At 36.6% G+C, this 17952-nt stretch overlaps 2 protein-coding genes across 3 annotated transcripts in view; one reads left to right on the plus strand and one right to left on the minus strand.

Annotated features, from left to right (window-relative positions):
• The window catches only part of LOC144452850 (ubiquitin carboxyl-terminal hydrolase 47-like), a 35745-nt gene extending 31424 nt beyond the window's left edge, over positions 1–4321 (minus strand). The window contains exons 1-2 of the mRNA XM_078144034.1: positions 4199–4321; positions 2330–2536 (exon numbers count right to left, since the gene is read on the minus strand). Coding sequence (XP_078000160.1) covers positions 2330–2536; positions 4199–4240 — 249 coding nt within the window. The 5' untranslated portion in view covers positions 4241–4321. The remainder of the gene's footprint in view (positions 1–2329; positions 2537–4198) is intronic.
• The window catches only part of LOC144452852 (large ribosomal subunit protein uL1-like), a 418633-nt gene extending 409048 nt beyond the window's left edge, over positions 1–9585 (plus strand). The window contains exons 1-5 of one of the 2 annotated variants that reach the window (XM_078144036.1): positions 4604–4621; positions 5430–5585; positions 7102–7250; positions 8164–8336; positions 9339–9585. In XM_078144036.1, the coding sequence (XP_078000162.1) occupies positions 4617–4621; positions 5430–5585; positions 7102–7250; positions 8164–8336; positions 9339–9509 (654 nt within the window). In that variant the 5' untranslated portion in view covers positions 4604–4616 and the 3' untranslated portion in view covers positions 9510–9585. Of the gene's footprint in view, positions 1–4603; positions 4622–5427; positions 5586–7101; positions 7251–8163; positions 8337–9338 lie in introns of those variants that run through there. The other variant, XM_078144037.1, reaches the window with a different exon arrangement.
• The last annotated feature ends 8367 nt before the right edge of the window (positions 9586–17952 follow it).

Below are 17952 nucleotides of genomic sequence, written 5' to 3' on the forward strand. Positions count from 1 at the left end.
GAGATATTATTTTTTTCAATCAGACAATCGTTCCAATAATATCCACTGAAAATTTTTAAATTACAAATAATCAGATATTGTACATGTCAATTACAGATCTATTTTATCTATAAGTAGTATAGTAATAAGTTGAAATTGTGATCACGTTGGGGGCACTGATTTTAGGGTGTGGACCCAAAATTCAACGGGATTGCATATATTACACCATGCTATGTATATAGCTACACAAATGTTTACCCACAGGTGATTCAATACCATCGTAAGCAGGGCTAAAAATTAACTCTTTTATTTTGGTAGTCCTAGTGGGCTATCAATTTCAGAAAGTGATACCCTAAGGATTGTGACCTGTAGTCCAATATTCCTGAACTGAAAAGAGATTTCTTCTATTGGAAGTATGTGTTATTTAAATACTTTTATGTCCATAAATCTTCTATCTTCATCACATAATCAGTGGTAGCCTCAGTGGGCTACCAGCTGCAAATAATGGCAGTCTCATGATAAGAATTGGTAGTCTGTGAACACAGGACTCGAGCTAATTCCGAGCCCTGATAAGGGTTTATGATAGGACAGGTAAATCATTATATTTAACAAAACAGTTTGAAAAAAACTGTTCAAGTTACAACTAGTGCAGTTTTAACACTGCTTATAGGCATAATATCCCATAATATCCCCACGATTTACAGCAGTATTTGTCTACAATAGTGTCAAAGGGGAAGTTATTCCCTGATTTCATAAATCATTCTTGATTAGGCCAAATAAAAAAATAGCATACATGTTTCCAATAACCTGACCGACCCTAGTTTAAGCCGCTGACCCTAAACAGTTTTAAAATATAAGGTAAAATTACTACAATTTACTTCTATTTCCCAGAACATTTTCTTGCCAAAGTATCTTTGGTTACTTTTTAGAAAATCAGATTCCAGAAAGAAACGATGTCTTTTCAGTCTATAACAGCACAGTCTGTATATTGTGTTTATCTATTTCTGAATCACATAATTGTCTTCATTTACACCTCATAAACTGCTATGTAAATATTGTGACAAAATTGAAATGAATACTGTAAACCTGGAAATGTTCATGTAAGATTTATTTTCGCTAATTTTGCTACAAAACAAAAACGCGAAAATAAGTAGTAGCGAAAATATATATTTCTGCATAATGCAATGTACCAGTATGGTTATTAGTGAAAATTAATCTTTGTGAACTACATGAAGACTGTAAAATCGCAAAATTGTCTAGTCGTGAAAATATGCAGGTTTACAGTATCTTGACTATGGGTCGAAGTAAAATCAAATCAAATCTCGACCTACCTACCCTACCTTCTGAAGTCATGCTTTCGGAAGCAAACATTTTTTTTTATTTTTGCCTTAACTGAAGTACATTATCTACAGTAAATCGGGAACAGAAACTAAGCTAACTAAGTTTCAGTTTGTAACAATACACATGTACCCAGTATGTTCCTTTTCAATAGGAATATCTATCCCGGATATTTACATGAAAAAAGTCCATTTACATAACAATTGGTGTTGGAAGTTGGTGAAACATTTGTTCAAAGCAATTTTGTGCCAAGTCAGGTCAACAGTGACAAACAATCCACTGCCACTAACTGCAATATTTTTCTCTAACTGGATAGGGTTAAAGAAAATTATAATAACTTGAGTCATATTTCTCTTAATATTAATCATTTTGATAAAAACGTTGACATAAGCTTGTAGATAAACAAAATGAAATGTAAGCATCTGAATAAACATACAAATCAGATAAAATAGTGGAAAAAATTTAATACTAGAGAGTGCTTCTGTAAGACCAGAAGGCAGGTAAAATTAAAAGCAGAAAAAGGGGCACTCAGTATGGGACTCAAATAGTGAGGGACAATGTACACTAATATGTGAGGAGGTAACGTCAGATATCTCATCACTACCGTCCTGACCTACCATCCACATCAATCCAAAACTGGGAGGGGGGATACTGTTAATAAATGAGGGGTTCAACATACCTCATCACTACTGTCCTGACCTCCTCGTATCCACACTAAATAAAAGAAGGGGCGAGGGGAACATTTTTATTAAGTAAGGAAGCAACCTACCTCATCACCACTATCCTGACTTCATTTCATCCACACCAATTTTAAATGGGGGATGGGACACTTTTACGAAGTGAGGGGTTTAACCTACCTCATCACCACTGTCCTGACTTCATTTCATCCACACCAATTTTAAATGGGGGACGGGACACTTTTACGAAGTGAGGGGTTTAACCTACCTCATCACATCTACACCAATTCAAAACTGGGGGGGAACACTTTAAATAAATGAGGGGTTCGACCTACCTCATCACCACTGTCCTGACCTCCTCGCATCCACACCAATTCAAAACTATTAGCTTCATAGTTAGCCTGCTTAGATACTTCATCACATAGACTGCGACAAGTGTAGTTGGATGGCAAATTAATAGTGATATTACACGTTTGCCATTGTGGATTGGTTGTGTCTCGGATCAAACAAAGCATTTTTGGTACATCTGCCAAACATGTATCCTGTTTTGAGAAGAAAAAAGTGTTGGATTATTTGAATTAAATTTTTTGGGGGACAGGTTCTGAAAAAGTACATTTGCACCCCAATATCAGCTACCACTCACATCTGATAGATCAAAAAGTTTAGGCCCAGCTCTGAACTTATGATTATAAATATAAACACTGATAGATCAAGAGCTCTGAACTTGTGATTGTAAGTACGAATAGAGGTCATTATGTAGATTAACATCAAAAGCACAGAATAGTTTCTACTTCTGATGATAAGAACAATTGTTGTCATGGTGATACTTGTCAATTGTTTGTACTTCATAAAATACCTGACTTTGACTGGAAACTGATGTTTACGATTGACATAACATTAGGCGGTTGGCCTCATAATCAGCATTGAAAGGCCTTTTACAGCATATATTGTACCTATATTTGATTGGCTTCAACCAAATCTGGTTGCACTGTGCAGGATATTGGACATTTTAGTACAACCATGGTTTAGAACTTGTCTAATATAGTTGTACAACATGACATATTTTACAATCTAGTCATCTTTCTGAAGAAGATAGAAAAACAGTTGTCAGCATATCTACTTAAAATTATACTTGTACAAAACTAAGGTGGACAATGTTTCCATCAAACTAGGGAGTTAGCAATGGGAATAGAAATAGGCTTGGACTCCCTAGCATAACACTGATTTGTAACTTCAATGCATGAACACTATTCTACAGAGTGATTGATTGTGATTTGATGTTGTGTAGTCACCCCATGTGTGGCACAAAAACAATGTATCTTTCACTTTCTGTTCTACATGTGTCCAATTTATAAATAAACTCGTATATGATTTGGTTTAAATTCAAACCATGTTTCATTCCCAAGCTATACTGCTGAGTCTAAAATATTATCATTAAACTGCTGACAACTACAATAACATACAGATAACTAGCAGACATGATTGTACGAATGCAAATTTCTTTCCAAAGTCCAGCTTTTCTGCTACTTTTTAATTTTTTAAATACTTTCAGAAAAAAAAATGTTCACAGCAATGCGAAAGGATATTGGTTGTGGAATTTTGCATGAAACATCACGCCCTGACAAACATCATAAACAAATTTGTACATTGATCTGGCCATAATTTACGAGTTCTCGGAAATAGCAGGGACGGAGAAGTGACCTTTAACCTTCGATTTTGGAGGATGATGACTTGCATAGTATAGAATGCGATCAAATTGGCACAATAATACGTTTATAGTTTGATTAACTCAGAGGTCATAATATACAATTGTGTATGAATAGGCTACAGTGTGTTGAAGGTCTTGCTTTTGTCTCTCAGTACTCATCAAGGTGAACCAGGATACTGATACCAACTTCTGAGTTGCGAAGCTTGAAAATTTAGTGTTTGTTTATGGGACGGCTAGGTACATTTCCCCGTGCGAAAATGAGTTCTCAATGATCAAAGGCACTGTGACAACATAACAAATTGTTGCCGTAGTAACGCGTACTTATTGAGAAAATACTAAGATCGTCCAATGCAAAGGGACTTTAAAGCGAAACTGCTTTAATCGAAGTCAAACTCGGACAGATATTGAGTGCGAGTGCATTCGTCATCCATTCAGAAAGAGGCACGTCTGCTGCCCGTACACTTCCCGGATGTGTTTTGCGATACTATTTACATACCTCCGTAGGGACCACTTGTGTATTCTCCACGGGTAACATCATAAGTTATTATTAATCCAAAGTAAACGTCAAGAGAATGTTTTAATTGCGGCGACTTTCTTGGCATTCATCTTTCTTCATCCATTTCCAACGCAACATGGCGGAGGGCAAACAGGAAGTCTCGTATTATCCCGCAAAATTGGAGTCTCTCGAAATGCGAGAATACCCCTCGATCGCAGTCTATATTTATGGTGATGTCTGTGTTCTAGATTTTCATATGTTGATGGATCTTATCAATTCTTTGCATGATTTTGCATCATTCCCCTGTTCTTTGATCTATATGACTTTTATACACACTTTCACAACTCTTCTAAATGTATCAACGAATGAGGGCGTCATAGCCTCGCTTTGAGATCCTCTTTCGCCATCATCAGCCAAGATGAGGTAGGGTTTCTGTCAAGTGAAATAAAAATCTTCTCGCATCGCCAATACCCCGCTATTAAAATAACCCAAAATAGCTGTAGATGTTTCGAAATATCAACAAATATGTGACTGATGTAGTTTTAATCGCGAATGACGAATTATGATATTGAAAATTTACAACAGAAAATTGGATGGTTTTCACATGTCAAATAATGGTTGTTGCAATGTTGGAAGTAATCAGACTACACACGATTGTGAAGATCGCATTAAATTTTGTTTCAGACAGACTGTGCCGAAAATAAGAGGATTTTGAAATCAACAGTTTTACAAAATTATCCATGTGTGTGTACCATCACAAGAAACATAAACTTATTTTCATATCTGTATACGTTATCTTTTCATAAGGGAATTGCATGTAAGTGGTCACCATCAGCCATTATATTTTATATGGCTATCTGTGCTCTGATAACATGATACTGCCATACACCTCCATTTCTCTGCATCTCCCATATAAAGGAAAAAGTTTGTTATAACGTGTACAGCAACAAACATTTACACATTTATGTATTCATCTTTTGCAATTTATTGAATTGGCATATGTTGATTTTTCAAGTAGGATGCTATGATAAAAATTAAAAATAAAATTGTTATAAATTGAAAATCCAAAATAAATACCCTGTCCTCGTCCATAAGGCTTCTTTCACAAAAACACTGGTTGAATATCCTTCAGGTGAGTCCTTGGTTCAAATACCAGTCCAAGTGTGAAAAGTACATGCAGAATCTGTTATCCTAAACTGTTGTTGTTTTTCTTTGAAATTCCGTATTACAGTAGTAAAATATCAAGAGACAGTTTGTACGACTCAGTACAAGAAGTACTGAAGGGAAGTGAGGAGAAGAAGCGGAACTTTGTCGAAACTGTGGAACTACAAGTGAACTTGAAGAACTACGATCCACAAAAAGACAAGCGTTTCTCTGGAACAGTGAAGTATGCTGGAGTTCATTCTTTCTCCAACCCTTCTTGGGAAGTTGGGTCCTCTGTGGACTTGACGGACCTGCACCCAGGGTCTTAAAATAACTGGGAAGGCATTGTGCCAAAATCTGTTGGTGTAGTACGTTGTATGCTATTCTACACAGTTGCTTTTGTCTGTCCTGTGCAAATATGGGGGGGGGGGGGGGGGGGCTCACCAGATACTACTTTATTGGCGTCATACTGTGGATACGTGTTGGAATGGTCATGAACCAAACCTTGAAGTCATTTCTCTCCTTTGAAAAAGTTCTCATTCAGTTACATATAAACATAAATCTACTTTGGCAATTATTAAGGTCTCTTCACTGAGATAGACACAAACTAAAACTATTGTGCCAATGTGGTAGATTACACAAGTGGGTGATAGCAGTGCCTCTGTGGGAACAAATCTAATCGCCCTGTGATCAAGATAGTGTAAACAGGGCGTCTCCAAAGTGAACATGCAAAATCATGGAAGGCATCAGAAATGATGCCCTGCTGTGAGTACAATTAAACTAACGTCCATTCAGTAGCTTATATCAACATGTCACAGTTTTAGTTTGTGTTGATATTAGTAAACGGAGACCTCAACCAGGGTAGTACTGTAAAGATGGACAGTTTTGCTAAAGACTTATTTTTGCTTATTTTGCTGGAAAACAAAAACGTGAGAACATAATGTACCAGTCTGGTAATTAGTAAGAATAAGTAGTGACTAAAATTCCTTCTTGTACATGAACATAATGTACCAGTCTGGTAATTAGTAAAAATAAGTAGTGACTAAAATTCCTTCTTGTACATGAACATAATGTACCAGTCTGGTAATTAGTAAGAATAAGTAGTGACTAAAATTCCTTCTTGTACATGAACATAATGTACCAGTCTGATAATGAGTAAAAATTAGTGTTTGAAAACTAGATGAAGACTGTAAAATCGCCAAATTTTCTAGTAGTGAAAATATCTAGCTTTGCAGTATTTTAAAGTAGATAGCCATGAGTTAAAAAAATAAAACCAGGGTTGAACAAATCCACTGGTCCTGGGTCCGTGACTAGCGATTTTTGGGGGCGGACCACACAAATTTTACCTTGTCTGGTCCCTTGGATCAGTACTTTAATAACTATGTTAAAAAGTCATCTGAATATAATTTTTCACATTAGCGGGACCTGGGACCACTAATTTTTTCAGCAGGACCACTGGATTTTTTAAGGCACTGGTCCGAGGACCACCAGTTCACAAAATGATTTGTTCACCCCTGAAAACTATAAATGGCCACTGGAGGTACTAGGCAAACACTGCTACTATAACTTGAAATGTTCAAAAACCCAAACACGACATCAGTTCAATGATGAGTAAAAACTAATTCGCATGTATTATCTTAAAAAATGTTGAAGACACCAATAGTCTAACATTTCTGAGAACTGATCTGACAAATAAAAGCAGGTAAAAGTAAAATGTAACATTTACAGGACAAGATTGATGTGATTTTATTGGTTTCCAGATTGAAGCACATTCCAAGACCCAAATTTAGGATCTGTATCTTGGGTGATCAACAGCATTGTGATGAAGCCAAGGCTAAAGGTATACCATGCATGGATGCAGAGGCTTTGAAGAAACTCAACAAGAACAAAAAGTTGGTCAAAAAACTAGGTATGTACTCCTTACGTGGCTTTTGTAGCAATTACAGGGGCACAGGCCGAGTTTGTACGTATATAGGCAAAGTTTTTGTATATTGAAGAAAAAAAGATACTCGCAGTATTGTACTTACTGAAGCATACTTAACCACCACTTGCAATTGACTGAACTCAAACCTGGTATTAAGATATAACTCAAAACGAATTGATGACGCAACTTGTCATACATATAAAAAATTACAATTTAGTTTGTTAATTTTCAAGTTAAATAAACAGGTTTCATACAAAGAACAATGCTATGATGAAAGCTCATCTTTGGAAATAGCGTGTTCGTAGAGTTAACTTTGGAACATTTTATGAACCATGATGGGGATGTTGCCAACTTTGGAGAATTTGGTATAAAAGTCATGCATGGCATGATAGATTGCAAGGAAGGTGGCTAATTTGCATACTAATTTACATATAAATAACATGGTAATTTACATATTGGTTTCCACAGTGATCAGCATATAATATGCATGTCTTCAATACTGGAACACATTCTGAATTTCTGGCGTATATTTTAACACATACACATGACAGTGGGGATCAGCCATTACTCTTCATGTGAAAGTATTATTATAATTATAGTAATTCAAAGATTACGAAAGCTTAAGGGTGGTAGAACACTTATGAAGCACAGTAGAAACCTGCCAAGCATGGCGGCCTAGATGGCAAGGATGGTGTTTGTACTGTGCTTTCGCTATAGTGGGGAGAACACTGGTGCTTTGTGACTTCGGAAAACATTGACAAAGCCATGGTGGATACCTGGCAAGAGCTTTGGTGAACTGCTAGTATTTCTTAGTGCAAAAATAAAGTTAAGTTTATGATCGAACATAATGCTATGTTTTGGAGTACACCTGAATCATGTTTGTGTTCTGTACATACAGCCAAGAAGTACGATGCCTTTGTTGCCTCAGACTCCCTCATCAAACAGATCCCACGTCTGTTGGGACCAGGTCTGAACAAGGCTGGTAAATTCCCCACTCTGCTCACTCACAACGAACCCATGCAAAATAAAATTGAAGAAGTGAAAGCAACCATCAAGTTCCAAATGAAGAAGGTAAGAAAGTATTTATTTTTAACACAGTACATCAATATTTATTTGTCAGAAGCCAAAAGAAAAAAAAGACAAGTTGATACATTGACAATCAGTAAATAAATGATAATTACAATGTCTGACTTAACAATAAAATTTAAATTTTAAAAAGTAAAAATATCCTTAAATATGTAACAAATAATTTTTCAATTGATTTTGAAATCTGTATCTTGAGTGAATATCACAATCATGTCATCACCAGTACGGTATCTAGCAGTAAATCCAGAGTTTGACAAAGCCTGTCAACCTGAAATGTTACTTGTAAAAAGAATTAGATTTGGGGGGAACCCCCTGGTACTAAGGTAAAACTTGTAAACATTGTAACTTGTATAGATTGCCATGGGGAACCCTGGTAGTAGGGTAAATCTGGTAAAACTTGTAAACATTGTAACTAGTATAGATTGCCATGGGGAACCCTGGTAGTAGGGTAAATCTGGTAAAATGTATAAACATTGTAACTTGTATAGATTGCCATGGGGAACCCTGGTAGAAGGGTAAATCTGGTAAAACTTGTAAACATTGTAACTTGTATAGATTGCCATGGGGAACCCTAGTAGTAGGGTAAATCTGGTAAAACTTGTAAACATTGTAACTTGTATAGATTGCCATGGGGAACCCTGGTAGTAGGGTAAATCTGGTAAAACTTGTAAACATTGTAACTTGTATAGATTGCCATGGGGAACCCTGGTAGTAGGGTAAATCTGGTAAAACTTGTAAACATTGTAACTTGCATTGCCATGGGGAACCCAGGTAGTAGGGGAAATCTGGTAAACATTGTAACTTGTATAGATTGCCATGGGGAACCCTGGTAGTAGGGTAAATCTGGTAAAACTTGTAAACTTGTATAGATTACCATACTTAGTACCAGAATTTAGATGGTGTACCGTAGGGAAAATCTTGCCTATAGACCACCCTGCCATAAACACTACTAAAACTATCTCTCTCCACATTTTATGTCTTCTGTAGGTGTTGTGTTTGGCTGTGGCTGTCGGACACGTCAAAATGAGTGATGATGAACTGGTCGCTAACATCAACCTGTCAATTAACTTCCTTGTCTCTCTACTCAAGAAGAACTGGCAGAACGTCAGATCTCTGTACATCAAAAGTACCATGGGAAAACCACAACGTCTCTACTAAATCAATTGAGATGTACATTTAGAATGAAAGTGTCTTGGACATTTTAAAAGAGAAAAATAAATGGTCATGTACATAATATCTTCTATATTTATTCAGGACTGTTATTTCTGAACCCTAAAGATCCCTAGCATTTCAAACCGCATCATGATACATATATTATTATATGGGGGGTTGTCGGTGGTTAAACCACTTGCCTCTTACCACTGCGGTCGGGTTCGAACCCCATTCAGGGTTCGATTAAATTTACCACGCTGTAAGTAAGAAGAGTGTCGTTCAGTTTGACTCTACCAAACAACGCAGGTTTTCCCCGGGTGCTTGGTTTCCTCCTGCATTAACGCTGAACCCATGAGGGATGGCCCTCACTGGACTTCTTGGGGAGACGAGTGTTTCCAGTATAAATAAAGATTATTATTATTACTCTACAGGGTTTTTGCTAAGAACGGCAAGTAGGTAAAATCTACCAGGGTTCCCATGTCATTTTACTGGTTTACGAGAATGACTAAAAGTAATGTGACCTCCATGAGTCTCTATGCCCAAAGCTTTGCTTGTGGTGAGTTTGTCCACTCTACACTCATTCACATACATCTATTGTAATGACTAGGCCAATTAAAAAAAGTTGTTTGGTTCAGGTTACCTGACCCCACCTAGTGTTTCAGGCCTACCCTCAACTTTTTTTTTTTACATATTCAAGCAAAATAATGAAAATCGTGAAGTCTCGAAAGAAATAGTGGATGTGGAAACTGATATCAACTTAAAAGGACAATATAAAACTATTCTTCCAATCTGTAATGGCTGTACATTGATAGGAAGAAAGAAACAACACAGAGGCCATTTGGAAAACTGGAAAACCTGAACTAGACTCGCACATGAAAAAAAACCTACCTTCCCCACTTATTTTAAAATTGAATGTAATTGGAGCCACACCCACAATCATTCTTTTATGAGAACCATGACCATGGAACCCATTGTCGTAAAACGACCAGTCTCTGTCCAGTTGAGAATACAGTGAAATGCCATCAACAAAAGAAGTTCCATGTTATTATTATTTCTTTAATTCAGACCACCAAGATGTCCTATAAAATATACTAGTTATACAAGTACAATAAGTGCATTGGAGATCATGTCTTTGCATGAAACTTGTCTCATTCCTCTGATTGCAACGAACAAAGCAAATTTTCTCTCAGCTATGCATCGCCACAACACACGGCAATATATTAAACTCGCACAGTACACTAGCGATATTCCAGTCTGCACTGAATAACATCAGAGAACATGGGACTTCCAGACAAAATATTTATTCATTACTTTGAATATAGCTTAAAATTTGTTTTTAACACTAAATAAATAAATACGTCAGCGTCTTTCCTGAACTAGAAGGTTCGTGTACACATATTCCAAGGTAATTGGTATTTCTGCAAACTCAGTCGTATCATGAGCAGTGATGGTTGTGATAGCCTCATATATAGCCACTGCGACACTGTCATTTATAATGGTGTGGTAGAAATCTTGGCATAAAATTGTTTTCAATTTGTTTAAAAGCCACCTCAATAAGATTGATTTCTGGGGAGTACCATGGTAAAAATATAAGTGCAATCCCTGTCTCCTCAAGCCAATTTGGCCTAAAGCAGTTCACCTTCATAATGTGTATAGGTGCATTGTCAACTACAACTTTGTCGCCAGGTGCTAGGGCTTGTTGCCCGTCAACAGTATAAGCTTCAGCGGCCCCCCAAAATATCTTAGGTATTCATTAGTGTTACCTGGACCTCGAATAACATCACTGTACTTCATGCCGTCAAATCCGATTGTCACGCACTTGCCCACTTCTACACAGTTCTACGGAAAAAGCCTAAGTGAAGACTATTGTCAACAAATAGTTACAGAATTGGAAGTTTGTGGATGCGATCGACAAAACGTGGTCGTGGCGGTCCGCCTCCAGAGATTTTAAATCAGCCAGATATCGATTTTGTAGAAGGTTTGAAAAGGGAAAGAAAGGCCTTCTATAAAACTGCACGAGATCTGTGATGAACTTGTATATGTATTTTGTTTTATTGTCCTGTTGTGGGATCATGGTTTTTGGCGCTTCCCCCCTCAAAAAAAAAAGAAAAAAGAAAAAAAAAAGAACTTCATCCATACACTGAAACTTCATAATTTTAGGACCAGACCGACCACAGACTTTGGCGAGCGACTAACTTTCATAGACATAAACAAACTGATAAGAGAGTCGAGTGAACCTACATCAGAAGGGCCCGCTCTTGTTTTGTATAGATTGTCAGTTTGACAGTGATAACAAGTAGACAATTCTTTCGGCACTTTCAAAGGCATTTTTCATTGTCCACCACTGATAAAACGATGTTCTGATCACAGGCGTTTCTAAATAACTCCTGCAATGGTAGTATATACGCATCCACATAAAAGATTTTACAGTCATGTAATAAAATCAACCAAGTGGATAGCTTGGCGTTGAATCACAGGGGACCCATGAACCGTGTGACAAACAAAACAAAACAAAACAAAAAACAAAACAAACAAATAAATAAATAAACTATCACAAATAAATGACAAATGAACAAGCAAACGAACGACAAGTATAGGGACAAATAAAATAATTAAATAAACCAGCAAATAAACAGACACTCGTGGGGGTATACCTAGATATGTTTTTCGTACCCATCACTATAAAAAAAACACGTGTAAAACATATGCAAATCAGACAGGTGGTCACTATTAATACAGTGAGGATCACGGCATGCAAGTGAATGGTTGGGAATTGCAATTTTACAAAGTAACTGCCCTGTCAAATTCTGATAACGACTCAAATTTTCAGGTGTCGCAGTGCACCAGTTTGGTTTTGAGTTATAGCTATTCCCTGTATGATGATTGGGTTCAAAACGAATTAACCCTGATATATCAATGCTAACACAAAGAGGAAAATGATCAGAAGACATAAAGTCGTACATAATATGGATACTAGAAATTGCATTGTGCACTGAGTGGGTACTCAGACAGTGGTCTAGCCATCCTGTACTGCCATGAGCTTCACTGTAGAACGTAAAGTTGTTCTCATTTCTACCAAGTATATCAATATCAGAAATAAACAAGTTATTATCTTTACAAAATTGTTCAAGTTCATCACAAAACAATGTTTCTAAATTAAAGTTGAAATCCCCAAGGACAATAACATTAACAGTCTCCATATCCTGGATTATGCTATCGATTTTAGCTAAATAACTCAAATAATCATCATAGTTATCTCTCGAACATGTAGGTAAATAAGCACAAATTATAAATAGATTTGTAGCTGCAGTGTTTAGTTCGACCCCGATAAGTCTAGTGTCATTTAATAACTTTAACTTGATACTATGTCCGAGTGACTTTCGCCACATAATTGCTACTCCCCCATAGGGTCGTCCAATCCGAATACCAAGGTCGTCATCCATGGCAGAAACCCCACATGCGTTAAAATCTTTGTGAATATTGGAGAATATACTGAGTTCAACTTTTGTAAGCCAATGTTCCTGCAACAAAATAATATCGTGAGTTTCACACAACGTTTGAATGGCGCCAAGAGACGATTTAACACCTGGGCAGTTATATGAAACTATGATGAATGTGAATCACAAGACGGCATTTGTATAATCTCCATGAAATCTGAAGGAAAACTTTATATTTCTGACTAACACGAAAATCATCTTACAAATCACAAATTTTAACAACACAAACTAATTACCTGATTACGTGGAGAGGTTTTAAAACAGGTGATATAATAGGATATCCATTTATAAACTCTTAGCTAATGGTGACTGAAGGCTACATGTATACAGGCCCTATAGCTAGCTAAACAGTACGTGTAGAAACTCTGTCAACGTTATAACGATATATTACAATATTAATCAAAAGGCTAGACTTTTTGGGATATTTTCATTCTGTATTTGACACACAGATTTCAAACACACACACACACACACACACACACACACGCACACACACACACACACACACAACTGTGCACGTAGGCGACGTGTTCTTTTAGTATGAGATAGTAACCTTAGTATGTGATAGTGAACGAGTGAACGCTTAGAGCCCTGAGACTACAAGTAGAAGTACCTGATCATGATAAATCATGTTTTTTCAAAAGTTGGTCATTTTCTTTCAAGCATTAAAAGTGAATGCCAAATAATACACTTGAAGAATGTAGACTAATAAGTAAAAAATATGTATGCCAAGGGACTGGTTCCTGGAAAGGCATAAGTTCTAGTCATAAGTATATTGACTCAATATTATGTCGTGTTTCACAAGTTATCGGTAACCACACACGATCGTGTACATGTTTTCTTTCGGCTGCAGTCTTGTTCTCAATCAATCAATCAATCAATCAATCAATCAATCAATCAATCAGTCAATCAATCAATCAATCAATCAATCAATCAATCAATCAATCAATCAATCAATCTAATTCAACGTAGTATAATTACCGCTATATTCGTTGTATTTTCTTGTTTGTTTCCGATACTGTTTCCGAAAGTGAAGGCCCGGTCACCATCGGCTGGGTTTGCTAGGGTTGTATGCAACGAACGAGTGTGGTGCTGAGTTTGGCCCTTCGCAAACGTATTTTTGTAGCTGTATATAGATATGATAAGGCCTAAAAAATAGTTGTTTGGTTCCGATTACCAAATCCCCACCTAGCGTTTTACTGCTGACCCTAAACTTGTTTATGTATTCGAGAAAAAATAATAAAATCTCAACAATTGTGAAGTCTCGAGAGAAATAGTGGATGCGGAAACTGACATCAGCTTCAAAAGACAAAATAAAACTGTTCTTCCAATCTGTAATGGCTGTACATCTGATGAGAAGAAATGAATAACACAGAGCCCATTTGGAAAACCTGGACTAGTCGACACCCAGACAGAAAAAACAAACAAAATAAAATGAAATCAAAAATCTACCTACCCCACCTATTCTAAAATTGAGGGTAATCGGAACCACACAATTTTTTTTATTTGGCCTAAATAAAATAAAATTGATCATTGCTATCACGTGACCGACATGAGGTTTATTGTTTATGTTTCAGATAAATCTGTTTTTGTTTTTCAAATATTTGACGAGCATCTTCATACAACTTCAAATCCCAAATATTCCTTCTTTTGATTTCTTGTCTGTCCCAGTCAGTTATATTCCTAGGATGTGGATTGGCATTGACGTGTACATCCGAATTACGAATTGGAATCCCCAACATATAACATACCATGTCCTGGGAAATTTTAAACTCTTCGGTCAGTCCGATGAACGCCATGTTGGATTCTAAATTTCGTTTGGCGGCAAGGTAATGTTTCTCTGTTATTTCAGGAGCAGTTGGGGCATCAGTGGCCGAACCACAACAATCCTCAAAACCAGCCTCTATGTCCGGATAATCGTCAAATAACAGCAACCGTGTAAAATGGTTATCAAAGTTCTGGATACGTACATTTTTTGTTGATGTCAAAAAATCAGTCAAATTTTTCGCCGGTATAACATAATTTTTCATATAGGTATGATAAGTTGCTTTAATTTTTTTAGCATAGTAAAATGCAGACGCGAATTTTTCTATTGGGTCGCGTAACCATATGAAATACAGAAATGGTCGACTGTCGTTGTGAAACTTGTGAAGACCGTATGCCCGTTTTGAGCCAAAAACATATTTATCGTTTTGTGATGAGTTTGTTTGTAATAGTTTTACAGCCGAGACAAATTGCTCACAGTGTAGTAAAAGCCGTACTTTTCCAATCTGATTGAGAAGTTTTTCAATGGAAGTTCCACCACTTTTTGGAAGATGAACAAATGCAACGTGTGCATTGGTATATTGCTGCTTCAAATCAGCAGTGGTCAACATTTCGCGATGTACATTTATTTTTTCCCCACCTTCCCGTGAGTTAAGCATTTCCATTTGGAGAAAGAAATTGGGGAGAGGTGGAAATTCATGCCCGAAAATTCCACTAGCCTCTCTGCAGCTTCGTAGACCATCGAAGATTTGTTTACACGTTTTCCCGACCGTTTGTCGTCTTCTTACAGGTTTTCCCTTGTGTGTCGTATTTACAAGTTTAGTCTCTTTTCTCATCAAATCTTCCGCAGTTTTCTTACACCAACCTTGTGAATTCTCACCAGTACGACTCAATAACTTTCCGGAGAATCTTACTTGACCTGCCAATCGATGTCTCTGTGATTCATTGCCTTGTACACGTGTAGAACTGTTGCTTGTAGCCGGTGTAGAGTTCTCAGGTCTAATTCTGCTTTCAACATGTCGGCCAGGTAGTCCATAGTGGTACAATCTACTTCTTAAGTCTGTCCCTATCGTAAGATACACGATAAAGATCGACCCAAGTACTACTCCACACAAAAAGACAGTCAAATGCTTTTTAGAATTCAAAGATACCGCCATAGTTCCAGAGTGACAGGAAAGCTAGGGACCGTACCGGCTTGGACTGTGTTTTGAATAGAACTCACAACGAGAAAAGTACGTATATCTGATTCAACTCCAAGCTATCCGCTTGGTTGATTTTATTACATGACTGTGAAATATTTTATGTGGATGCTTATATACTTGTGTGAGTGGGGTGGGTTGATAGAGATAGACACAGTAGACAGTGTTTGCTATTTGAATGGTTAATACGGTATCATATATGTACAGAAGGATATATTATAAAGGATCAGCTTCAATAGGACCACTTGGTGGTTGAATGTTTATATGTGGATACTACAATGACCAATCTCCGACTCCGTTCCTCTCCCAGCTGGGCTAAAAACCCAACTCAAATACGTGTCAAAGTTTACAAAGACATCATCCGAGATTCAATATCCAATCACCTTGTCTTGATTAGTAATAAAAGTTAATATCTCAAAGACAATAACATAGTCGTGTAATATTATAATTATACTTCTACTAAACAATGAAGTCATATAATGAAGTTCTAAAATTAACACATCATGTCATATTAAAACTTGTTGACGATTCAATCGTACCTGGTACAAACAATTCCGAAATAGCGATGTTGAGATGTCGAGGACCTATGTTGTTACACAACGGAATGTCACTGTACTTCAATTTAGAGTTCATGATGAAAATTTACCAAAATATCCTGAATGGATATAATTTAGATCTGTGACTCGTAACAATAGCCAATGTGTAGTTGAGCCGGCGTAATTATGACGCCATTTCCGGTATACTGCACTGAGTATACCGTCTTTCTTTTCAAAATTAGGGTTGATGAAAGCTTCTCTATTCAAGGTGAAATCATTTATAGTGTGGGCAGTTTTACCATCAACAGTCAACTGTGATAGTATCTTTCCAAACAAACAACTGAACCTGTAAAATATAAAACCATATCAAGTATTAATTGAAATAAATAATAGCGTTAGTTTATATTTAAATAATAACACATGCCAGCAAGGGCAATGTCACAAATTAATGTCTGAACAACAAGGTTTGGCAAGTTACCAAAAATAGCCAAAACTAAGTGGACGAGGGCGCAATTCAAGATGGCGGTACCACTTTACAGGAAGTCTTCCACTGAGATCTCAAACATGTCCCAGCCAATGAAAACACTATAGAATTCTATGAAGTGTGTTTGATAACAGGTTTTAATTTTTGATTACCCAGTTCCTATATCTGACAACACTCTCTGTTTTAATCAGTATCCGCTTTAGTCAGATAGAATTATCAAAATCTAACAGACTGAAATTATTCAACATCCATACACTTACTTGAATCCATGACCTGTACCAACAAATAAAAATATTTGTGGATAACCTTTACTTTCCAAAGAGTCAAGAATGAAGCGAATATCTGGGGTGTTTGTATAGAGGCAAGTTTTAGTATAAAGTACTGGTCCTAAAGCCTGTAACGTTAAACAAATAAGAATGCAGAACCCGGAGATACATGATTGGCGTACACAAATTAGATAGTATTCCAAATATTTTCAAAACTTATTTTTAAGTTCTGGGAATTTCTCCTAGAACATTGCACAGACGATTAGCTATTATTCTCTAATATGTATATAAGTAGTGAATTATCAATCTCACCCATAATCATTCATGCCCCCTTCGCACCACAAGTTTTTTCGTAACCCCCCCCCCATTTTCTTCTCAGCCCCCTCCCCTAAGTAAATTCAGTCTGTTCCTTACAATACGTAATACCAAAACTTTAGTGTAACATATATAGTTATTCTCGTTAGAAATAGGTTCAGAAATATACATTAGCGCCCTCTGTGTTCATTGTTAATAGTTGCTTTGTTTTTCAACATATCACACGTTGCTCAAGAACAATCATCTTATTGCTGCTAATGAAACTTTAAAGGCTTTCTTTTTCTTCTTCAAATGACAGGGCGTAAAAAACAAATTGTATGGTTCTGATTACATTCAATTTTAAAATAGATGCGGTACATGATTTTTTTTTTATTTTTTATTTTTTTTT

Source organism: Glandiceps talaboti, chromosome 23 (assembly GCF_964340395.1).
Source record: "Glandiceps talaboti chromosome 23, keGlaTala1.1, whole genome shotgun sequence".
Lineage (NCBI taxonomy): Eukaryota > Metazoa > Hemichordata > Enteropneusta > Spengelidae > Glandiceps > Glandiceps talaboti.